Genomic DNA, 25,786 nt, shown 5'->3' on the forward strand with positions numbered 1-25,786 from the left:
CTCATTATTGTTCATTTATATAGATGTAAAATACATTAACAAAGTATCAGAAAACTGTCTCGGCAACATATACAAAGGATTATACAACATGATCCAGTAGGATTTGTCCCAGGAAAGGCAAGGTTGGCTGAATATCAATTAATGGAAAAAACCATATAAATAAAATAAAAGACAAGAAAAAAACCCCCAAAGCCACACGATGATTATCACAATAAATGGAGAAAACTGGAACAGAGAGTCTAGAAATACATCCATGCTAATACAGTCAAGTGATCTTTGAAAAGGGAGCAAAGGCAAAGGAATGGAGAAAGGATAGTCTTTTCAACACATAGGGCTTTAAAAAAGTGACCCAGACACAGATCATACACCTTTCACAAATATTTTCGCAAAATGGATAATAAACCTAAATACAAAACTATAGAATAGGGCTTCCCTGGTGACACAGTGGTTGAGAGTCCGCTTGCCGATGCAGGGGACATGGGTTCGTGCCCCGGTCCGGGAAGATCCCACATGCCGCGGAGCGGCTGGGCCCGTGAGCCATGGCCACTGAGCCTGCGCGTCCGGAGCCTGTGCTCCGCAACGGGAGAGGCCACAGCGGTGAGAGGCCCACGTACCGCAAAAAAAAAAAAAAAAAAAAAAAAACATACTGTTACTACACACCTATGTGAATGGCAAAAATCGAAAACACTGGCAACACCAAATGCTGACAGGGACATGGAGCAACAGAACTCTCACCTACTGCTCATGGGAATGCAAAATGATACAGCCACTTTGGAAGACAGTTTCTTACAAAACTAAATATACTCTTACTATATGACCCAGCAAATCATGCCTTGGCTTGAAACCAAACAAACTGAAATCTGAGGTCTACAAACTTATGTCCTCCTACACACAATGCATATTGCAGGTTTATTCATAACTGCCAAAACTTGGAAGCAATCAAGATGTCCTTCAGCCAGTGAATGGATAAGCAAACTGTTACATCCATACAATGGAATGTTATTCAGTGATAACTTATAAGCAAATCTTCACAGCAGCTTTATTTGTAACAGCCAAACGCTGGAAATAACCCAAACATCCACTAACAGGCAAATGGATAAAAAACAAATTGTAGTATATCCATACAATGGAATAATACTCAACAATACAAAGGAACAATTAATACATGCAACACGATGGCTTAATCTCAAAATAGTTACGGTTAGTGAAAAATGTCAGAGTCCCCACTCCCCAGAAAGTATATACCATGATTCTATTTATATGAAATTCTAGAAAATGCTTGCTATTACTTGTGAACTGTGGGAAAGGGGGCCAGAAAGGACTGGGAGGAAAGGATTATAAAGGGATACAAGGAATCTTTTGGTTGTGTGGGATATCTCCATTATCTTGATGGTGTGGTCTCATCAGTATTTACACATGGTGAAACATAACACGTTTTACACTTTATATATTCAGTTTATTTCATGTCACCATACCTTAATGAAGATGTTAAGAACTAAATGTTCCCTATGAAAATCCATATTTACCATTCCTCTTGGAAAGTCACATCTGCCAACTGTTCTGGTTCTAGCATATCCCTCTCCCCACAGTTTAGGGGGATGAGCCCTGCCTCAGTATCAGCAATGAAGTCCACATCCACTTCAGTCACTAGAAATGTTGGCTGGGTCAGAGAAGCCTGATCCCTGGATCTCTCATCAGTGCTGGGGTTCCTGCCTGTGCAGTGATGGCCATAACGTCAACAGCACAGGGAGGTACAGGAATCCACAAATCTTTAGATTATTTACTGTAACAGTGCATTGGCCGCAGGAGACTCAGACGTCTGAAGGTCCTGAGAATTTCTGTACACTTTCATGCCATACAGCCAAAATCACATGGACGTTTATAGATGCCACTGTTAGAATAGACACACATTCTCTCACTAGCCACAGTCATCCCCACTCCATTATATCAGTGTTTCTGTACCAACTATGATTCCTACCTTGCCCTAAAGGGCTAAAGCCTTCCAGTCAATGATACTTGCCTATGAGATTCTGGACATCAGGGACTGGCTCCTGTACAGGTCCAGGAGACAGAAATCCCTCAAAAGTGATGGGGAATATGGGACATTCCCTAGGAACAAAGGACCCAATTCATGTTGCTTCCACAAGCACTGGAGATTTCCACACCAACTGTGCCCTCCTCAGAATGAACTCTGGGCTCACAGTAAATCCTGACTTCTAAACCACAGGATTAGGTGCATAAAGCTCTTCAGACTTTTCTAGCAAGCCTTGGGCAACAATGCAACCTAGGCCAGACTAGACTGAGAGCTGTTCTCTACCACCCAGTTGTCCCTTCTGAGGCACATAACATTGGTGTCAACATAAGGTGTTCCTCCCTTCATGTCGGTAAAACCCAATTTTTTCTTAATCCATTAGACACAGTGAACTGACCTCCCATGAGTAAAGACTGTCACAGCAGGCCTTTATCACTGCACAAACTAGAGTAGCATGGACAGGGAGTTCCAAAGTTGGGTGACTTGGGAGCAAGATAAATAAGTCACAGCTATCATGTGACAGTCAACATTCTCCAGGAAGAAGCGAAATCTTGTCTGGAAATCCCCAGTAGACTCTGGTCCTTTCGGCCAGAGCTAGATCATGGTCACTCAGTACCCAGTCATGGAGGTGGAAATGAGGACCTTCTGTGCACTCAGAACATTCACAATCCCCTAGAGGGATGAGGAGAGACAGCACAGGGCTCCACCTTTCCTGAGCATATTGGAGTAACTGACAGACACTGTGGAAACTTAACACCAATGAGATGGCTTCCACCACAGGCACTGGCAGTGATATAACTGTCAAGAGCCCTGGACAGTTGAGGAAGTGCAATGCACCTCATGAGAGCTTCTCACCTATGTGGTACTTATCGGGAATCTCCCCGGGGTGGATGTACGATTGTACAAGGTTGACCTGCTGGCTCCCTCACAAAGGGCACTCACAGAGCTCTTCTCTGGTGTGAGTCCTAATACCTTGAACAAGGATACAGCACATTTTCTGCATTCATAAGGCCTTTCTCTAGCGTGAACTTTCTGGCTGCTAAACAAGTGTAACAGATGCAGCTAAAGGGCCATCAAAGCTGTTGCATTCATGAGGCCCTTCGCCAGTGTGAACTTTCTGGTGCCGAACAAGATGGGAGCTTCTGCTATAGGCTTTCCCACATTCACTGCACACGTAAGGCTTCTCTCCAGTGTGAACCCTCTGGTGAAGGATGAGGCTAGAGTTGCGGCTAAAGAATTTCCCACATTCACTGCACTCATAAGGCCTCGCTCCAGTGTGGACTTTCTTGTGCTGAACAAGGTGGGAGCTACTGATGTAGGCTTTCCCACATTCACTACACACATAAGGCCTTGCCCCACTGTGAACCCTCTGGTGTAGAATGAGGCTAGAGTTGTGGCTAAAGCATTTCCCACATTCACTGCACTCATAAGGCTTCGCTCCAGTGTGAATTCTCTGATGCACAATGAGGTTGGAGCTATGGCTAAAGAATTTTCCACATTCGCCACACTCATAAGGCCTTTCTCCGGTGTGGATTTTCCGGTGCTGTACAAGCGTGTCTTTACGGCTGAAGGCCTTTCCACACTCACTGCACTCATAAGGCCTTGCTCCAGTGTGAATTCTCCAGGGCTCAATAAGGTGAGAGCTTTGGCTAAAGAATTTCCCACATTCACTGCACTCATAAGGCCTTGCTCCAGTGTGAATTCTCCAGGGCTCAATAAGGTGAGAGCTTTGGCTAAAGAATTTCCCACATTCACTGCACTCATATGGCCTTTCTCCAGTATGAAATCTCTGGTGCTGAACAAGTGTGTCTTTGCAGCCAAAAGCCTTCCCACATTTGCCACACACATAAGACCTTGCTCCTGTGTGGACTCTCCTATGTTTAATGAGGCTGGAGTTATGGCTAAAGAATTTTCCACATTCTATGCACTCGTAAGGCCTTGCTCCAGTGTGAATTCTCCAGTGCTCAATAAGGTGAGAGCTTTGGCTAAATAATTTCCCACATTCACTGCACTCATAAGGCCTTTCTCCAGTATGAAATCTCTGGTGCTGAACAAGTGTGTCTTTACGGCTAAAGGCTTTTCCACATTCAGTGCACTTATAAGGCCTTTCTCCGGTGTGAATTCTCTGGTGCTGAACAAGGTGGGAGCTTCTGCTGTAGGCTTTTCCACATTCGCTGCAGTCATAAGACCTTTCTCCAGTGTGGACTCTCTGGTGTTGTACAAGCGTGTCTTTGCGGCTGAAGGCCTTCCCACATTCACTGCATGTATATTGTCTTTTCCCATTGTGAAATTTCTGGTGGGTTTTTAGGTGAGACGGGTGAATGAAGGCCTTTCCACATTCCTTACACACATGTGATGTTGCTCCACTATGAATTTTTGTGTGATGAATAAGAACTGATTTCTCCTTGGACAGATTTCCACATGGTAGGCAACTGAAAGCTCGCACTTCAGCCTGAGTTATCTGGTTGTCAAGGAGAGTGAAGGTGTTCAGGAACGTTTTCCCATTGTCACTGCAATTGAGAAGCATCAGTTCATCATGGTCTCCCAGGTGTCGCCCGAGTCTGGAGCTTTGTGGAAAAGGCTCCATGAACTCAGCCTTTTTGCATGGACTCATTCCATTGTAAGTGCTTTGGTACTGGAACAGGCCAGAGCTACCTGGCAAGTCCATCCCTTCCTCCCTGCAAGTAAAAGGTCTCCCTAACGTGTGGACAGCACAGCTCTTCACAAGTGAGGCCCCATCATCACCCCTTCTGACGGGATTCTTCCCACTATATTGCTTCTGGTGCTGATAAAAGTTTTCACTGAACAGGAATCCTCGCCCACAGGGGTCACATGTGTACTGTTTCTGTGCAGGGCATGATCTCTGGTGTTCAGCCAGGTGCAAAATGTCTTTCAAGAGTGGGTCACATATCTCACATGGGTGGGCTTTCTGGATAAATGGACATGACTCAGGAGTCCTGACCTCTGACACTCCTTCTACAAAAACGCTCTGCTCAGAAGGGGCCTCCTCATTGTCTGCTTCACACCAACAACCTGAAATCAAAGAAATGCTAGTGAAGGACATGTTGACTTTGGTGGGAAGCAGCAACTCCATCACATAGGTATGTGTGACACACCAATGAATGAGTCCACTGACTTTTGGCAGGATGAGGGAGCCAGGATCAGGAAGGGCTCACTGTCAGTCCTGGGCCTCTAAAGGTCACAGTATGAAGGAACTCTAACGATGGGTAAAGACAAAATGATGTTGGACAGTACTGGAAGTAGAGGCGAGGTCTCCAACTCACTCCTCTACAAAAGCGTTTCAGCAGGGCCTCGGCTGCTGGTGTCAGGTGAGCTCTGTGCAGAAAGCTGTGTCCAGGCCCAGGAAAATCTGATTGCAAGTAAGTAGCTTGTTCTTAAGGACTACATATGGATATGTGCACAACTCATGACACATTATAGTAGCCAGTGTTGCTGAGCACTGTGGACGGAGAAGAGGAGAATGAGTGAGAGACATGGAGGCCAGAGAGGTGGGGAAACAGCCAAGGGATGGAAGACAGAAATGTCAAGTGCCAAGAATGGGGAAGGAAAGGGAGAAGTGAGGTACTGCTATGTGCCTTGGCAAGAAAACACTGGTGAACACAAAGCAGGTTGATGGTACGATGTGAACCCAGCCCTAAGATCACTCTCTTTCAGCTCCCATGCAGCAGGGTCAGGCCCTCTCTGGCCTCTCTCACTGTGGCTGGAGTCAAGGCTCCCTGTCAGGAACCCGGGGCTTCCTGTCCCTCTCCACCTGGAAAACTACATGTGATCAGGAAGATGGAAGTTGTAAAAAAATCACAGGGCAGATGGGTGGCCCAGGTAGACCCATTCCACAGAGAAGAAGAGAATATGTTTTTAAAAAAGGAGAGAGAGAAAAACCCGAAGGAGGATTTGGCGGAACATCCCTGTGTCTGCCACAAGCAGTGACCATGTCAGTACCTACAATTCCTGGCATAGTCATGCCCCAGGAAATCTCAGCCAGAGGTCAGGGGCAGAACATGGACGCAGAGGCATCATGGATCTGGAAGTGCCCAACCGAGGCAGAATCTGTGAAGCAGACTGTAAGAGCCCTGAACTGCTAACCTGATCCTGAAAGACTTTGGGCAGAGGTGTCGGGACTGCTCAGCGAGGGAGGGGACACCACACACGGCCCAGCCTCGGCACCCACAGTGCCTACTCTGGGAACCAAAGAAGGGAAGGAGAAGAGTCATTGATCTGGCTGGACCGAAAGACCTGCCCCAAGGGAAGTGGGGAAAAAGCAAACCCCAAGGACACTGGAGCGGGCATGAGGGCCTGTGGAAGGCAGCCTCTCTGATGGCCCCCAAGAATGCCTACCTCCCAGCATTCCCGCCCCTGTGTAGGCCGCTTCCCTTGACCGTAGGTGGGACTGATTGACCCATTTGAATAGGGCAAAAATGATGGGATCATTTTCTCCAAGTCAGGTTAGAAAAAGACCAGCCATCATCCTGGACATTCTCTCTTGCACACTTGCTCAGAGAAGGCACGTTATGAGGTGCACTACATGTTATGAGGTGCACTACAGAAAGGCCACCATGACAAGGAACCGAGGGAGGCCTCTGACCAACAGCCAGTTGGAACTAACGCTCACAGTTCAACAAGCCGCAAGAAATTACATCTTGGAAACACAAAACGTGAGTGAGTTTGTAAGTGGATTCTTCCCGAGAATGGCCTTCAGATGAGAACACAGCTTTGGCTGACAGCTTGACTGAAACCTCATGAGAGACCCTAAGCCAAAAGCACCCAGGTAAGCTGTGACGAGCGAGGTTCCTGAAACACTGAAAGTTACATAACGCATTTTAATTGTTTTAAGTCACTAACTTTTGGAGTAATTTGCCATGTACCAATAGATAACTGAAACAGGGACTTACCCAGCGAGGCCACAAGTGCAAAGTTCTCCAGCATCACATCACGGTACAGGAGTCTCTGAGCTTCCTCAAGGAGCTCCCACTCCTCCCGGGAGAAGTATACGAACACATCCTCGAAGGTCACACAGCCCTGCCACGATGGGGACAATTGAGCCCACGGACAACAGGACTCCCCAGTCTACCCATTAACCTACCCCACCACGGTCCTCCCCAGCCTCCCAATTCAGAGGCGATACTAGGCCTTGACACAACTATTGCCTGCTCTCTCCTGTCCCTCTGATCACTGTGTGCAGCCCAGAGCAGAACCAGGCAGGTGGGCAGATATATATTATATAAGCTATGGGTCTTGCATGAAGGGCACAAAACACTCTCCTGCTAGCATCCTCAAGAACATGCCTCCCAGAAACAACTAAGGCCATCAGGTCACATTCCTCCCAACATGTATCACTCTGAACCACACTTTCCTCATATCTGGGGCCACACCCCATTAACACTGACAACCTTCTGATCCACAACATATGCACCTCCAAGGCAACCCCCACTCCTGAAGCCACTCTGCATACAGTATCCAGGAAGTACTCATATCTTTATGACAGGCACCACTGCCACCCAGGTGCCTGAGCACGATGCCAAGTCCTCAGGGCCCAGTTTCCACTTTCTTTGCCACCATCAACACTTATGTGGACTATTGCAGTAAGCTCCTCCCTCATGCCCACACTCCATTCTCAATTAGACAGCAGCCAGAGGGAGCCTGCTAAGATCCGATTCAGAGCATCTCTCTTCTGCTCCAAATCTTCAATGTTTTTCAACACTATCAGAATAGAAGCCCAGCTCCTCAGCCTGCCATTCTTGCCTGACTCCTGGCCCTTTTCCCAGAAGACATAATGAAGACCTGTGGTTCCCTGAGGACTCCCAACTCAATCTTACCTCCAAGCATTTACACATGCTGTTCCTGGGTCTAATACACCCTTCCAGTCCTCATCCCATTGGCTACCAGAAGCAGGAACCTCTTCATATAACTGTTGGCTTAGATTCAGGATACTGGGCTAGAAAGGACCCCTCCTTTAAGGCCCCCAGACTCAAGTGCAGGGAGAGGGACAGGTGAAGAGTCCCAGTATCTCACTATGTCTCAGCAGAAAATCTCCAACGACCCTAGTTTAAAAACATATACAAAATCCATACACCTCTCTAACCTCCACTGCCACCACTCTGGTCCACCCACCATCAACACTCACCTGGACTACTGCAGTAGACTCCATCCTGGTCTCCCTGCCCACCCTCAGGCTTCCCCAATCTTTCCACTCTGCTACAAGAGGAAGCCTGTTAACACCTATGTCAGATCACCTCCCTTCTCTGTTACAAACCTTCTATGGCTCCCGCCACCACCAGAAAAGAGGCCCAGCTCCTCAGGCTGCCATTCCAGGCCTGATTCCTGACTGCCTGCTCTCTATTCTCACCAAACATAACATAAACCTGCGGTTTCCTGAACACTCCTAATTCATTCTCACCTTCAAGTGTTTGTACCAGATGGCTCCTGGGCCTTGGAAACCATTTCACGCCTCACCCCGTCAACACTGGGAATGGGAACCTCGCCACATATCCACCGTCAAGGACCGCCCTTCACCGCCTTTATACTCAAGAAAAGGGAGCGATGAAGGCGAAGTGCTGAAAGCCCTAGAACACACCATCCCTTACACCTGAAACGGTGAGGGCTCGAGGGACCCTCCACTCACCTGAGCCCGGTCCATAAGCGTCGCGGTCGCCATGGGATCCTCTGAGCAGAACCGGGTCGAGAAACTGGCGACTGGAGCGGGCTCTGCGGGAGCAGCCGAACCCCCACCCCACACTGGGCGAAGGGGCCTCGGGACGACTGTCGCACTCAGAGCCCCAGGCTCCCCCTTGTAAAAAGGCGCTCAGCCTCAGGGTGCCGCCTCCGGAAGCGGACGAGGACGGAGGGCTGGTGCGAAGGCCTCGGGAAGAGCGCAGCCCCGGCTGACACCTCCGCGCAAGGCGGCCCGTAACACGACGGGGACCATGGATCCTAAAAACGGCGCGGAGGGAGGTCCTATCCTTTCTTCTGTCCTTCCCTGTTAGCTTCCGAAGAGCCGCACGGAAGGCGGACCCCAGCCAGGCCTCCCAGCCTCCACAGCCACTCTAGACAGCCCTGGCGCAAGCAAAAGACGTCACGGCCGCGACGCCGGAAGTCCCGCCTCTGCCGGCAAGGGCGTCAGGAAACGTCCATCTTCCGGACTGTCATTGGCGCAGTACGGATGCGCCGGGCACAGACTTATGGGTAAAGGAATTTGTGTCCTCCATCCAAGCAGGTGAGGGGAACTTTTCCGGCTCTCCCCGACAGCAGTGCGGAGGCAGGTAGAGGCAGAAAGTTCAGGGAGGAATTGGGTCGCGGAGTGTCAGGGCTCTTCTTAAAGGCGACGCGTCCAGATTTACGTGGTCACCTGTGACAAAGCCGCGTCCTCCGCCGTCTCCAGCAGGTGGACCATTCTTTCATCCTGGGAGAACTGCTTCACCCCCGAGTTTTGGGGACTGAGATTTAAATTGAACGATGAAGGGAATTCCCGGCGCTCCAGTGGTTAGGACTCCACGCTTCCAGTTCGGGGGCGTGGGTTTGACCCCTGGTCGGGGGAACTAAGATCCCGCAAACCGCGCGGGCCGGCCAAAAAAAAAATTGAATAATTAATATCCCTCTCTCCTGCGGTCTTCGGGTAGTAATATATGGTCCTCCTATTCCTTGCTACCCAAAATGGGGTTAGCAGCGCTTGTGAACTTACTGAAAATGCAAGTTCTCGGATCCAACCTACACCTTCCGACACAGAAACCCCCCGGAGGTGGGAACTCTTATTAAAAGTCATGACCACCTCCCTCCCCCAAAGTACGACAACTAAAATGGAAAAATACTACAACCTACCTCATGGGAAGTGAGATGAAACATGCTTAGCACAAGGCCTGCTGCTAAATGCACACAAGCTATTATTGTTATTATTCATCATCTCCACAAGGTTCTCACATATACAGCTATAGGAGGATGTCAGAGGCCTCTCTTTGCAGAATCACTGATCACGTTTTTTAAAACAGAAAATACAATCACTCCCTGAGTCAGCAAGTAGCGTTATAGATAATGGTAAAAATTTTGCATAGAGCACACCTGTATACCTGTCGGTTCATTCTACTTTTTTTTTTAAACATTAGATGAAGAAGTCTTGTCAAAGGGATGCATTTTTACAGAAGACTAATTGCTGTTAGGCTTAAGTGGGCAGTGGAGTTAACACAGTTTCATATCATGGTATACTTCATAAGATGACATCATAGTTCATGTCTAATTCACAAGAACAAAGACTCAAACTCCACCTGCCTTCCCCTCTAACTGTCAGGGCAGGCAGACCTAGGTACAAATGTATGATCATGACATGGTCCAGTCTGATATCTAGTGGCTCAAGGTCACCAGGTCTGGTCCTCCTTCTCTTCAGCTCCCAAAAGAGCAATAATTCGTGGGGAGGTGTGAAAACTGGAAACAGTGAGGTCCAAAGAGGCAACCCCAGGAAGGAACATAAATGAGAAGATAAACTGAAGACACATTATTCACAATCACTCCTGCCCAGTTCCATTGGCCAAAATTTATTTGCATGGTCCCAAATTAAATAAGGGAAGCTGGGACATGACTGTCCTCTTAGGTGTCCAGGAGGAGAAAACAGTATTGGTGAATGACTAGCCAATTTCTAGCACAATCCTTGATTTGATCACCAGACACCCATTTTTTATTCATCTTCTACATTCTACACTCTTACACCCTCATTCATGTGACCAGATCATAATTTGTTTAAGCATGTTCCCATTTATGGTTGAGTGAGTTGTTTCAACCTCTTGGCTGTTATCAATAAAGTTGTTATAAACCTTCATGTATATATATTTAGGAGAAAAAAAATGCCCTAATTTCTAATGGGTATATGCTTAGAATTGGAGTTGCTTGGTTATAATATATACATATGTTGAAATTTAATGGTAATCTTGACACATAAGAGTTAAAACTGAAATTAATGAAAGCACTGTGAGAATTAATTGGCATGTGGAATTTACAGTAGAGACTGTTGGATATATTATCATCATTTGTAAATTGTGTGCTATGCATCCTTTATATCTGTAAAGTTTGTAATGAATTTATGTAATCTGTGTGCACTTTCTTCTCAAGAGCAGGTGTTAAACATTTATTATCACATTCCTATGTGTACAGATCTGATTATCTGCATTTGGGAACGCCTGTGTAATTGTGTATGTGACCGAGTGAGCTCTTTTGTGTCTCTCTGGATTGCTGTACCTATTTATGTATGACCATTTGTACATCTGCTTCTGTCAACATGGCTGTGCAAAGGTGTCTACCTTTGGCTCTGTACATGGAGCCCTCTCTCAATGTACCTGTTTCCGCTGTCCCTGTGATCTCCTGTGTAGTCTTTCTGTGTGTCCAGGAGTTTCTTTCTCTGTGTCTCCATACTCTTTCTGCATGCCTGTGCCCGTGTCTGCAGGTACATGTTTGTGCCAATGGGTGCATCTGCCTTTTGCCCATGCATGTCCCTGTGAGCACCGTTCTTGGTATGTATGGGATTTGTGTGCACATGTGTCTGTTTTCATGTGTGTGTCTTTAGTTAATATAAATATATCCTCTCTATTCTGCTTGTGTCCTGGTGGGAATTTGGGTGTGCCTCTGCATAGGATTTTGTGTCCCACATATGTGTCTGTGCACATCTGCCGATTCATTTGTGGGGAGTCCTATGTGTGATGGTCCTGTAGAGTCCACTCCTGGTCTATACATGTCCCACGGCGTGTCTGGGTGTGCCCTGCGTGTGCCTCCCTCTAGGTGCCTATGCTGACCCCATGTCCCTTGTTCTGCCCTAGCCCAGTCACCATAAGGGGACCTCTTCATGCCACTCAGGCTCTGCAAGCAGTTGGGCACTCCTGGAACAGGGTGTCTGCTGGGATATCTGTGCCCTCAGCTTGTCCCAACTCAGAATTCACCTGCTCTGAGAGGCCTCTCTGACCAGTCCCCAGGCCCTGGCCTCAGAGTTCCCTACACTGAACTTTCAATTTCTCAAGTGCCCCAGGATCACTCCCACACCCCCATCACCGCACAGGATGTTCCCTCTGCCTAGAACTCTGTGTGTGGTGCTGATCTGTATTACACGTTTAAATTATATGCCATGGAAGGGGTTATGACTGGAAGGGGGAAAGCAGAGTTCAGGGGGATCCTGGGGGCCAGGCTGCTGGTCTGGCACTCACCTCTGAACTCTGGGTTTCTCCTGTTGAATATTGTTCACCTAAAAGAAAGACTGCCATCTATTGTTCCAGCAAAGATTGGCTTACTCAGGGTCAGCTGAGAATTGTAACTCGGAGTCTGCAGCCATGGCGAGCCACCAGGCAAGGACCTGCACAGCAAAGGTAGGAGAACACTTTTATAGAGGGAAAAAGTAAATTAAGAGGGCTGTAGTAAAGAAAGAGTCGAGGGCTTTTCACTGGCTGAGTCCTTGCCAAGAAAGAGGAGGAGTCTTTCTTCTTCCTGTTGAGCTCTGCTGTCAGTTGCAGGGTGTGAGAGTTTCCCCTGCTGGCCTCCTTTTTTTTTTTTTTAATGTTTTATTTTATTATTATTATTATTTTTTGGCTGTGCCACATGGCCTGTGGGATCTTAGTTCCCAGACCAGGGATGGAACCTGGGCCCTGGCAGTGAAAGCGCCGAGTCTTAACCACTGGACCGCCAGGGAATTCCCTCCTGACTCTATTTAACCTAGGTTTATATTTACTATTTTTTACAATATAAACAAGTTCACAGAACACCAACCTCAGTCAGGGCCAATCAGTGACCATGATGAAATGAGACAATGACAAAACCACCCTATCATCATATCTGAGCACAGACAACCAGAGTCCTGTGCAAACAAGCAGATAGCCACCTTTTCTGGGTAACATGAGTGACAGCTCCATCTTCCAGTAGCTGCTGCTTTAGTGCCGCTGCCTTCCCCTGCCTTGTAAATAACAAATTTCAGGATATCTGATCATAAAACTAACTCCGTTTCCTGACAGCATCCAGTTCAGACCAAAGCTCCATTTCCTTAAACTCTTCTCCAAATCACTGAACACGAGCCCAGACCCTAGAAAATGTCCTAACACCTTCATACTGAGGGCCCCACATTTCCCACGGTGTGGTAACCCACACTGCAGCACACCAATAAACCTCACTGCTCCATCACAGGTGTCAGACACGTTCCTGGTGCTGGACGCACTAGCACCACATATCTGCAGACCCGAATGGCCCCCGAACTCCAGACTGCACATCCAACTAGATCGATCTTTCCTCTTAGATGTCTGACACGCATCTCAAACTGCACGAGTACAAAACCCAACTCATCTCTCCCTGCCCTGCTCTCACTGCCCACCCCTCTCCCCTCTACGGCTGCAGTGACTGTCAACTGGTTCCTGCACCAGACAATGCTCTTGTCAGTCTGTGTTGACACCTGTTACCTTTGCTGGAGATGTTCTTCTGCGACTCCAACCCTGCCTGGGGGTCCTGCATCATTCAGGGGTCTCCACATCAAGCTCTTCCTTCTTTCTAATTTGCTTCCTAAGCTTTAGTTCAATGTCCATCTTCCCATTTTACACACAAGAACACTGAACCCCGAAGATAAGTGACAAGACCAAGGTCATGTGGTTGGGGATAGGCATGGTGGAGACAGGCTGCAACCCCAATCAATCCCAACTCCAAACTGAAGGAAATAAAAACAGGTTTTTAAAGAGATATATGCACTTCCATGTTTATTGTAGTTCACAATAGCCAGGACATGGAAACAACCTAAGTGTCCATCAGTGGATGAATGGATAAAAATGTATATATACCTACAATGGAATACTACTACTCAGCCTTGAGAAAAAAGGAAATTCTGCCATTTTCGACAACACAGATGGACCTTGAGGATGTTATGCTAAGTGAGATATGTCAGACAGAGAAAGACAAATACCATACAATATCCCTTATATGTGGAATCTAAAAAAACAAAACAAAACCAAAAACTGAGCTGGAAAACAGTAGAATGACGTTTACCAAAGGCTGGAGGTGGGTGAGGGGATGGGAGAGGTGATGATGTTTAAGGGTACCTACTTACAACTAATAATTCTTGGAGATGTAATATAAAGTACAGGGATTACAGACAACAAAACAGCATTATAAACATTAAACTTGCCAAGAGACAAGATCTTATTTGTTCCCACCACTAGAAGAAATGATACTTCTGTGGCACAACAGAGGCTAAGGCTACAATGGCACTCATACTGCAATATAAATGTATCGAATTAAATATGTTGTACATTCTTAAACTTACACACCGTTATGTCAATTATATCTCAATAATTAACGAATAAATTAAAAAATGAAAATGAAGCCTTAAATGGTTTTAAGTGGTACACTAAAATGTACCCATTCATAAGTGTGTCCTTATCTCCTTAGATCTAATTTTAAACAACATTCTTAGTATCCTAATTTCTTTTAAGTTTTAAATGCTTCATAATTCAAGGCTTCACATAAGACAATATTTTGTAATAAATAAATATTTGCAGGGCTGTTCTCAAGTGTCCAGCTCTCCAGCTCTCCTGGCATGGCATGGCAGATAGTGCATATGTAGTAATTCAGGTGTTTACCTCTCAAACACTGCTCCTCCCCTGCCACCCAATAACAATAAAAAACAACCAATAAATTGTCACAAGTTTGTCAGGAAAACTGGAAAGAAGTCATAAATATATTTCTTTTCCTGTTACATCTACTTCTTTTCTCCTTCCTCCCTTGTTTCTGTCTTTTAAATATTCCTGTGATTGCTTTTTCAGTGTATACTAAGGGTAGAGCTATAGCTGAAGATTTTTGAAATTGCACAATAGTCACTGGTTCTCTCTCCTTTATAAATTCTCAGGTGCAAAGTCCTAGGATGGGTCCATTTCCAGTATGACTCTTTAGATGACAATAAGTGATGATTGGCCTCAGAAGATTTTCTCACAGCAATGACACTTACATGGTTTCTCTTTGGTATAATTTCTCAGAGTAAGACGTTTCCTCTGGTCAGATGATTTTCCTTAGGAGTTACATTCGAAAGGTCTTTCCCCAGTATGAGTTCTCTGATATCACAATAAGTCCACTTGTGAAAGGCTTTCCCCCATCTCTTACGCTCATGTGGTTTCTCCCCAGAATGAATACTTCGAGGCTTGGTGAAGGATGAACGAAGGCTGAAGGACTGTCCACATTCACTGTATTCATGGGGTTTCTCCTCAGTGTGATGCTTCATGTGTTGAGTCAGGGAAGAGCTGTTGAGAAAGGCTCTCTGATATTCTTACACTCAAAGGGTTTCTGTCCATTGTGGATCCTATTAGGCCAGAAAGAAAAGGGTGAATGAAGCCCTTTCCACATTCATTGCACTCAGGGATCCTCTCCTGTGAGAACCCTCACATGATGAGTGAAAAAAACAGCTGTCAAAAAAGGTTTACCCGCATACTTTGCATTCAAAGTGACTTTTCCTGGAGTGGGAAATATTATTTGGGACAAAAACAGACCTGACACAAGAGACTTTCCCACATTCTTTGCATTCATAAGGCTTCTCCTCAGTGTGAATCTGTTGTAGCTGCATGAGCTCTGACCTGCAGTTGAAGGCCTTCCCACAGTGGAAGCAGTCACATGGTTCTGCTAAGCATAAATCCTCATGAGTTGACCGAGGTCTGCCCTCTTGAGAAAGGCACGTCAACGTTTGTTAAACCCTTTCCCACATTTCTTCCACTTGCAGAGATTCTTCCCTGCGTAGATCATGGAAGCTTTACCTGGTCCATGTTGAGTTCTGTTCATGAAAAGCATCTCCTGGAGGATTGCTCTAGTAAAACTCCTGAGTGGAGATTATCATCTGTCCTCACTCCATTGTGTTCAGAGCTCATCCTCCGGAGAAAACTCTCCTTGTGGGAAACTGTCCCTGGGTTCTTCCTGCAGTTCTAATGGCCCTCACTGTTTCCTGGTTTGCCCCCAACAGAGAGTTAAAGAATCAAATGACCCTGGAGCAACATTCCCTCCATGAGGGCAGCTAAGAAGCTTTATGGCCTGAGGTTGTGCCTTCTGGCCTAATGGGAATCCAATACCCAAAAGGGCCTATTAGTGAGGACAGCAGAGAATAAGCTCCCAACACTCCGGTGTGGCTTCTCCCCATTGTGAGGGGCCAGGTGCTGGCCAAGAAGTTCTTCCAACCCTCCCTGCAAGTGAAGGCCTTCTCTGATACACTGGATCTGCAGCACTTCACAAACGAGGCCTGGATTTTCCCTTCTGAAGACTCCACTCCACTGCTTCTGCATCCAGTCAAGGTTTAAACTATACCAAAAGTCTCTCCTCCATGATTCACATGTTGGGAGTATGAGTGCTGCCCAGATGGTGTTCCCTGTGGCTCAGCCAGGTGCAAAAATGTCTTTCAAGACTGGGCCACACATGTCACAGGGGTGAGCCTTTCGGGTGGAAGGATCTGCCTTGGGAGTTCTCATGTGTGACACTCTCACAGAAACTCCCTGCTCAGAAGGTGCAGCCACATCCTCCACTCCATGCCAACAACCTGAAAAAAGATGAATGCTGGTGAAGTCCATGTTCAGTTGGTAGCAAATGGCATCCAATAACAAATATGTGTCTGATACAACTGGCAACTAGTCTATGGGACTATGGGCATCATAGGGGACCCAGAATCAGGATGAGGAAGGGCTGCTGTGTGCTGTGGGCCTCTATAGCTTAAAGAATGAAGGACAGGCTTCCCTGGTGGCGCAGTGGCTGAGAGTCCACCTGCCGATGCAGGGGACACGGGTTCGTGTCCCAGTCCGGGAAGATCCCACATGCCGCGGAGCAGCTGGACCCGTGAGCCATGGCCGCTGGGCCTGCACGTCCAGAGCCTGTGCTCCACAACAGGAGAGGCCACAACAGTGAGAGGCCCACATACCGCAAAAAAAAAAAAAAAGAATGAAGGAAACCTTGCAGGAGAGGATACCAGGATGGGATACAGTGTGAGCAGGAGAGGCATGCTCTCTGAATGACACCTTGCAAATGATCTCCCAGCAAGGCTCCTGGTTTCTTGTGACAGGTGAGTGCTATGAAAAAGGGTCTAGCCAGGACCAGAAAAATCTGGCCAGATAGAACATTTAGTGTTCAAGGAAAATTTAAGGATATGTGCACATCTCGTGACACGTTAAAAGAAACCCAGTGCTGTAGAGTGCCGCATGGAGCAGCAAGAGAATAGCAGATAAGATGCGCGACTAGAAAGGGGGGTGGGACTAACAGGTACCTAAGGTCAGAGTAAAAGTGACAAATGAGGAAGGCATCAAAATTGGGGAAGGACAAGTGGGATAAGGTTCGCCACTGGTGTTGCCACCTAAACACTAGTAGACGTGGCACAAAGTGCTGGTATAAAGTGAAGCCAGCGCTGGGCTTCCCTGGTGGTGCAGTGGTTAAGAATATGCCTGCCAGTGAAGGGGACACAGGTTTGAGCCCTGGGCCGGGAAGATCCCACATGCCGTGGAGCAACTAAGCCTGTGCACCACAACTACTGAGCCTGCGCTCTAGAGCCCACGAGTCACAGCTACTGAGCCCACGTGCTGCAACTACTGAAGTCCGTGCTCCACAGCAAGAGAAGTCACTGCAAGGAGAAGCCCATGCACCGCAAGGAAGAGTAGCCCCTGCTCGCCGCAGCAACGAACCCAACACAGCCAAAAATAAATAAAATAAATAAATTTCTAAAAACATAAATAAATAAATAATAAAATAAAATAAAGTGAAGCCAGCCCTGATTCCCGCACCTTCCGCTCACCAGGGCTAGGCCTCCTCCAGGTCTTCTCTGCTGTGACTGGAGCCACGTCTACCTTCTCAGGCACCCTGGGCTCCCCTCTGGCTCCAGCTGGGTGGCTCCATGAGACCTGGAAACTGCAAGTCCTGATGGGAAGGAAGAGCTGGTGAGTGGCCAGCACTGACCCAGGGAGACACTCTCCGCAGAGAAGATAATTAAATATTAAAAAAAGAATCTTGGAAGAGGGCTTACAGGAAGAGCTCAGTGTTCACCACAAGGAGTGACCATATTAGCGCGTGCAATTCCATGTCAGACCTTAGAAAATTAGAGGAAGGACGCAGAACTTGGGCCAGGGATTTGGACAGACACCTAGCCAAGGAGCGGCCAGGCCATCTGGAATCTCTGGGGCAGAGGGGAAGACTTCTCACCCCCAAATTCTTCATCTCAAAGCTTTGGGGCAGTACAGGTTGGTGGTGCACATCGCCCAGCCCTGATACTCACACTATTTACCCCAGGGAACCAAGGAAAGAAGCCGTGCCGTGACAGAACTGTGAGACAGAGAGAACTGCCCCTTGAGAAAAACAAAAGCCAGCCCAGGAAACTGGGAATCATGTCCTTGTTAACTCTCTCCTGCTGAGTGTTGGCTGGACCTAAAAATTACTTTCTAATGAATAGAATATGGCAAAAACGATGAGATGGCACTTGCGAGATTAGGTGATAAAAATACCAGTTTCTATCTTGGATGCTGTTTCTTGCTCATTATCATGGCTATCAGCTGCCTTGTTGTGACCTGCTTATGGAGAAGACAACATGGCAAGAAACTGTGGGAGGGTTCTGGCCAGCAGCCAACAAGGAAATGACTAGTCTAACCAGGTGAGCTTTCAGATCAGATGGCAGCCCTGGGCAGCTTGCCAGCAAGGTCATGAAAGACCCTGAGCTAGGGGTATCCAAGCAGGATATGCCTGATTCCTGACCGAAACCAACTGTGAGATAAACGTTTGTCTTTCCAATGCACTTAGCTTTGGAGTAATTTGCCATGTAGCAACACATAACTAAAACAGAGACTTACCCAGTGATGACACAAGTGCAAAGTTCTCCAGCATCACATCACGGTACAAGAGTCTCTGAGCTTCCTCAAGGAGCTCCCACTCCTCCCGGGAGAAGTATACGAACACATCCTCGAAGGTCACACAGCCCTGCCACGATGGGGACAGTTGAGCTCACGGACAACAGGACTCCCCAGTCTACCCACTCACCTAATCCCCCCACCCCGTCCCTCTCCTCCCCGGCCTCCCAGCTCAGAGGCGATGCCAGCCTTGGCACCACTAGTGCCTGCTCTCTCTTCATGTCCCTCTGATTACTGTGTCCAGCCCAGAGCAAAACCAGGCACGTGGGCAGACAAAATACTATCTCAGCTGAGTATGGCATGACAGACCTCAAACACTCTCCTGCCAGCCAGTCCTCCTGGTGTTATCCAGAGCCTACCCCCGAGGCACAACTACATTTAGGCTCAGCCTTCCCCCACAAGCCCCCAGGACTTGGGCCTTAAGGCTGTCTGTTCACCCTCCTCCCCGGTCTCCCTGCCTCCTCCCTCACTTCCACAGTCTCCACTGTGCAGCCAGAGGAAAGCTTTCCAATGAATTTTGTGTTAAATCACCACCTTCTGTCCAAACTTTCAGAAGGGAGGTCTAGCTCCTCGGGCTGCCATTCCAGGCCTGACTTCTGCCCGGCTGCTCTGTTCCCTGATCACTCCCAACTCAGTCTCACCGAGTATTTGCACATGCACTAGGACACCGTTCTGATATTTACTCCCTTGGTTGCCAGTACAGGAAACTATGCATAAAATCCTTGGTCTGAATTCAGTACCCTGCGCCACAAGTGACTCCCTCCAGAGACTCCACGACCAAGAACTGGGAGAAGAAAAGGCAGAGTCCCAGGACACCATCAGCTATCGCAAGGGGCGGGGACCATGAGGGTGTGGCCTTGGGTGACCCTCCACTCACCTGCGCTGGATTCATCAGTGCTGCTGCACCTGCCACCGCCAAGGGACCCAGTGGGCTGAATGGGGCCCTGAGAGGCGGGAGACCAGGGCGGAGTCACCTCGGGCTGCGTGTCACACTCCGAATCTCGCTATGAAATGTCAAACGCTAGAAAGGCCCAGGCCGCCGCCTTCGGGGGCCCTGTCAACGGAGCGCGTGAGAAGACCCGGGAAACCGTGAGGTCCCGGCAGGGCCTGGCAAACACGAGGCGCGAAGTCGCCTGTCCCACGGACGGGGACACAGTGTCACAGTGAAGGAGCCAGGGCTGGGGGCGTCACGGCCCGGACAAGGTGCGGAGATAGCCCCCGGCACCTCGCTCTCCTTCCCCGTCCTGCCCTAGAGATGCGGCCCCAGTGCAACGCTCGAGTCCACGTGGCCGCCGTCCAACCAGCACCCGCTCACGGACGGATGTTCTCCTGCAGCGAGGCCGGAAGTCCCGCCCCGAAGCCGAAGGAAACGCCCCCCTCCTAGGTCGTGATTGGCCCAGGGCTGGGGGCGATAGCGCCGGTGGCATCCGCTTTTGGGTTACGTAGTTAACGCCCAGCCTGTGCCCACGCGCGTGCGCCATTTCCCTTCTCCATGGCAACGGCCCAGCGGCACCGCGGGAAGAGACTGGGAAATAATTTAGCTCCAGGAATCCTCATACGGGGCGGGGCGGGGCTTCGCTTCCTTTTAAAGAAAAGTGCCCAGATTTCCGTAGGCCTGGGGGAAATGCCCCGCCCTCCCTAATCGTGTCACCGCAGGACCTGGGAACCTGTTAGCAATGCAAGCTCTGGGGCCTTACCCAGACCTAGAGAATCAGAAACCCTGGGGACGGGGCTCAGCACTCTCTGCTTTCAGGAATCCTGGTAGCGCTCATTCAAGTTTAAGAACCATGGCTCTACTGTGACTAGAATGGGAAATACTAAGTCCCTCGTGGTTATTTACATAAAAAGTGCCTATCTCATAGTTCATGCTCAGTAAATAAGAACGATTATTATTACTGTCATTAGCATTAACATCACAATGCTTTCGCGTACGGGGCTTGGGAGGATAAGTCAGGGATACCTCTTTGCAGGATCCTTGGCGTTATTTGTGAAAAAGCAATGATTCCTTGACTTGGCAAGTAGCCTCATAGGCATTGATTAAACGCTTTACATAAAATCATACATTTGTATGTACTACTTGGCGTATTTATTTCTTAAAGAGCACCGCAGGAAGGGTTTGTTTTTTTTTGTCATACCGAGTGCCATGCAGGATCTTAGTTGCCCGACCAGGGATGGAAGCCGAGCCCTCTGCAGTAGAAGCACAGAATCCTAACCACTGGACCACCATGGAAGTCCAGGACAGCTTCTTAAACTACAGGTAGGCATGATGCCCAAAGAGTTGCATCATTACAAATAAGGCCACATGATTCAGATCTTCAGAACATCGGGACTAACTGCCCTCAGGTCTAAGTGGAGTGGAGCTGATATGGTTTCACGTTTGTGACATAAGATGACATGTCATCTAGTTCACAGTAACTGGGGCCTCCCTCTCCCCCTCCTGTCCTCCCCTTGACCTTCAGGACAGGTAGACCCAGGTACAAATATGTGATCAGGAGATGGCCCAGCTTGAAGCTTAGAGGTTTTTCAGGTCATCAGGTCCTGTCCTCATCAAAACACCATCAACCCATCTCCTGAACCTACAGTACGCAACGGAGCACTAAATCCTGGGGAGGTGTGAAATCTAGAACCACTGAGGAGATTCCCAGAATGGTGCACAAATGCAAGAACAGTTAAGACACACAGTCACAATCAATTCTGCCCGTATTCAACTGGCCATGTCTCATTCACATGGTCCCAAAGTTAACTGTAAAGAAAGCGGAGACACGCTGTCCTCCCAGGCATCCAGAAAGAGAAAACTGGGGTTGTTAATCATCTAGTCAGTTTATGTCACAATCCATCAACCTCGTCACCAGATACATATTATTTCTCCTATGCATTCTACACTGTCATCCTTTTATTATTCCAACAATTCAAAACCCCATCTAATAACTAAGCCCATCTCACCGTTACAGTTTCTAGGATGCGTTGTTCTTTGTATCAGGTTCAAGTACTGTTCCTTAACACCAGGAAACTATCAACACAAAATAAATCGTCTCCACTCACACCTAACATATAGTGGGGTCAGGGACATAATGGAAGGACATGTGAAGGTGCTGAAGAAATAACCGCCAACACAGATTTCTATACTCAACAAAAGTGTTTTTCAAAACAGAGCACGAAATATGAGAATCATAATAGAAAACTAACCCACACAAAATGAATCCTAAGGTTAAATTTAAGGCCAGAGGAAAGTGATCCCAGGTGAAAAGTCTGCAGTGACAGAAGGAATGAAGATCCAAGAGAAGGATGCACCTGTGAATCAATACAATTGATTCATTACCTGTGTAAAACATGAAAAACATCTCCTTGTTGAGAACAATAAAACTACCATGCAGGGGCTTCCCTGGTGGTGCAGTGGTTGAGAGTCCGCCTGCCGATGCAGGGGACACGGGTTCGTGCCCCGGTCTGGGAAGATCCCATATGCCGCGGAGCGGCTGGCCCCGTGAGCCATGGCCGCTAAGCCTGCGCGTCCAGAGCCTGTGCTCCGCAACGGGAGAGGCCACAACAGTGAGAGGCCCGTGTACCGCAAAAAACAAAACAAAACAAAAAAACCTACCATGCAATCCTCAATAACATCCCTTACATCGTGCAAAAGGAGGGTAATGGTATTAACTCTATACTTTTTTGTGTTAAAGACATTATAATTTTTAGCTTAAGCAATAATAAAATAGGAGTATATACATTCCCAACTAAAAGCGAAGTTTAGAATGTAAATAATCTACACAAATTTTTAAAAGAATGCATATAAGACACAGAACTGAAGTAAAGATAAGCACACAACAGGAAGATGCATCATACAGGAAATGTATATGGAATAAATGTTTGAATTAGTAGTCAGTAGTTTTCAGTGGGTTGAAAAATATACAGCAATATTCAGTTTATACGTCACAGTTCGAAGATATGTTACAGAAATAAAGCAAATAAAAATTTGGAAAATATATACCTTATAATTATTAAACAAAAACACAAAAATGTGTATTTGTATCTGAAAAATAGATACAAGGAAGAAAATAGCAGGAAGACATTATACTTTAAAATTTGTACACAATGTTAAACATCAATTCAATTTACATAAAACAATTTTACTATAAGAATAAAGAGTTAAATCTATAAACAAATTAGAATATTTTAATGTTATCTCAGTAATTAATTTTTATAAGGCAGGAATAACATTGGTTATGTTCTGTTAGGTTCATACACCAAAATGCATAAATCTGACCTAACAGATACATATAGAACTGCATACACCAACTGCAGGATGTTTGCTTTTTAGCACAAACTGAATATAGGTAAAACTGACAATTATAGGACCATAAAAAAAAAATCTCTAACTTGCATAGAATGTAATAAAACAGAGACTGTAATAAAACAGAGACTGAAATAAAACAGGACAGAGAATAGAAACAGAAGATGTGATTGAAAACATTTAAAGATATAGGACCACAAAAAAACTCTTTAACTTGCATAGAATGAAACAAAACAGAGAATGAAATAAAACAGGACAGACGTTAGTAACAGAAGATGTGAATGAAAACATTTAAAGATGTGCTTGGAAATTAAGTTACGAAATACGAAATAAGCCATGCCTGAAGGAAGCAAAGATAATCAAAACTGGAGAACATGTTTTTTGAAAATAGTGACATCCCCAATGCCAATTTGATGGGCTTTTTGGGGTTTTTTTCTTTGTTTGTTTGCTTTTGCGGTACACGGGCCTCTCACTGCTGTGACCTCTCCCGTTGCGGAGTGCTCCGGATGTGCAGGCCCAGCAGCCATGGCTCACGGGCTCAGCCGCTCCGCGGCATGTGGGATCTTCCCAGACTGGGGCACGAACCCGTGTCCCCTGCATCAGCAGGCGGACTCTCAACCACTGCGCCACCAGGGAAGCCCTGATAGGGCTTTTATAAGCAGTATAATGGACAGCAGTCCAGCAAGTTAGGAGAAACAGATGGGATCTGCCCTTGTCTTGAGAATATGGGCTTGGGCTGGTCACCTGGCTTCTCTGCACCTCAGTTTTCTAATCATTAAATTGAAGGGGTCTCTATGGTCCTTTAAAGTGTTCAAGCCCTATTATTCAAAGCATAATCTTGTTTTTAAATTATTACAGGATATTCAACTTGAGACTTCACTTTACAATGTTTGAGAACTAATGACATCTCTACATATTCTCATGAGATGCAATTAATAAGTTACATTAATAGGAATCTCCAGGCCCAAATGGTTTCACCAGAGAATTCTACCAAACATTTAGAGAAGAAATAAAACCAATTCCTCAAAATCTCATCCAGGTTGGGGGGGAGGGGGTGGGGGAACACTTCTTAGTTCATTTTGAGAGGCCAATATACTCAGATACCAATAACAGTATAAAAATAAATAAAATATAGACCAATATGCTCATGATTTTACACATAAAATTTCTCAACAAAACACTGGCAAAAGGAATGTGTGTATATATACACACACACATACATATCATTATATTCCATGTTCCGTGACTGCAGGGATTACTGCAGATATGCAAGGCTGGTTCAACATTCAAATCCAGTCAATCCATCATATCAACAGGCTACAGAAGAAAAGACATATGATCACATCAACTGAAGGAGAAAAGGCATCTGACAAAATTCAACACCTATTCATAATGAAAGCTCTTAGCAAATGAAGGAAACCTTCCAAACTAGATAAAAAACATCTATATAAAAACCCACACTATCATCTTATTTAATGGTCAAGCAACACTGAACGCTTTCCCCTTAACATTAAGAACATGACAAGTGGGCTTCCCTGGTGGCACACTAGTTGAGAATCTTCCTGCTAATGCAGGAGACATGGGTTTGAGCCCTGGTCTGGGAAGATCCCACATGCCACAGAGCAACTAAGCCCATGTGCCACAACTACTGAGCCTGCCTGCCACAGCTACTGAAACCTGCATGCCTAGAGCCCGTGCTCCACAAGAGAAGCCACTACAATGAGAAGCCTGTGTACTGCAATGAAGAATAGACCCCACTCGCCAGAACTAGGAAGAAGCCTGCATGCAGCAATGAAGACCCAATGCAGCCAAAAATAAATAAATTTATTAAAAAAAAAAAAAAAAGAATAAGACAAGTGTGTGCTCTTTCACCATTTCTATTCAACATTGGACAGGAAATTCTGGCTAGTAGAATAAAGACAGGAAAAGGAAATAAAACTGATACACATAAGGAAAAAGTAAGATGTTCACTATTCACTGATAACATTATTGCTTATGAAGAAAATCCTGATGAATCTACCAAAAAAAAAAAACTCTGCTAGAACTAATAACTGAGTCCAGCAAGGGCACAGGATACAAGGTCAACATATAAAAATTAATATTTCCCTCTAACAGTAATGATAATGAGCAAACTGAAATTAAAAATCTCAATACCACATATAAAGACTCCAAGAAAAGGTGCATGGATGAAGATCTAACAAAATATGTTCAGAATCTGTAAGGTGAAAATTATAAAACACTAATGAAATAAATCAGAGAATCTAAATAAATGGAGAGACATACCACGTTCATGGAATGGAAGACTCAACATAATAAAGATGCCAAGTCTCACCAAAATGATCCACAATGTATCATCTATAAAAAATCCCACAAGATGTTTTTAAAATATAAACACATGATAAAATTTATATAGAAAATGAAAGGAAAAATTGACATGGAAAGCTAAATCAATTTTTAAAAACAATAAAGAAGATGGAATCACTTTACCTAATTTTAAGATTTAATGAGAGCTACAGTATTCAAGATAATGTGGTATTAGCAGAGGTTTAAATACCCAGATCAATGGGATAATATAAAGAACTCAGAAATAGACCAAAA

The 25,786-nt window shown here is 46.3% G+C and overlaps 1 protein-coding gene and 1 long non-coding RNA gene across 3 annotated transcripts; both read right to left on the bottom strand.

Annotated features, from left to right (window-relative positions):
- Positions 1-652: 652 nt before the first annotated feature.
- Positions 653-9,073, bottom strand: LOC112398001 (zinc finger protein 304-like). Its single transcript, XM_024742365.1, has 3 exons — positions 8,673-9,073; positions 6,943-7,069; positions 653-5,065 (listed from the first exon to the last, which is right to left on the bottom strand). Exons 1-3 carry the CDS (start codon positions 8,703-8,705, stop codon positions 3,072-3,074), a joined length of 2,154 nt encoding a protein of 717 aa, XP_024598133.1. The 5' UTR covers positions 8,706-9,073; the 3' UTR covers positions 653-3,071.
- Positions 9,074-13,938: 4,865 nt separating this feature from the next.
- On the bottom strand, positions 13,939-20,412 carry LOC112397967 (uncharacterized). 2 transcript variants are annotated; one of them, XR_003002901.1, is made up of 4 exons: positions 19,781-20,412; positions 18,847-18,973; positions 17,802-17,923; positions 13,939-16,562 (listed from the first exon to the last, which is right to left on the bottom strand). It is a non-coding gene; the product is annotated as an uncharacterized LOC112397967 (long non-coding RNA). The 2 variants fall into 2 exon arrangements; XR_003002900.1 differs by having other exon boundaries at positions 17,791-17,923.
- Positions 20,413-25,786: the final 5,374 nt, after the last annotated feature.

This window comes from Neophocaena asiaeorientalis, unplaced genomic scaffold (assembly GCF_003031525.2).
Source record: "Neophocaena asiaeorientalis asiaeorientalis breed wild unplaced genomic scaffold, Neophocaena_asiaeorientalis_V1.1 scaffold582, whole genome shotgun sequence".
NCBI classification, from domain to species: Eukaryota; Metazoa; Chordata; class Mammalia; order Artiodactyla; family Phocoenidae; genus Neophocaena; species Neophocaena asiaeorientalis.

Excerpts from the sequence above, each read along its gene's own strand:
- LOC112398001 (XM_024742365.1), bottom strand. The coding sequence starts at position 8,705 with ATGGCGACCGCGACGCTTATGGACCGGGCTCAG. Across the intron at positions 7,070-8,672 it reads CGCTTATGGACCGGGCTCAG|GGCTGTGTGACCTTCGAGGA; the intron begins GTGAGTGGAGGG and ends CCATCGTGGCAG. Across the intron at positions 5,066-6,942 it reads TGCACTTGTGGCCTCGCTGG|GTTGTTGGTGTGAAGCAGAC; the intron begins GTAAGTCCCTGT and ends CTTTGATTTCAG.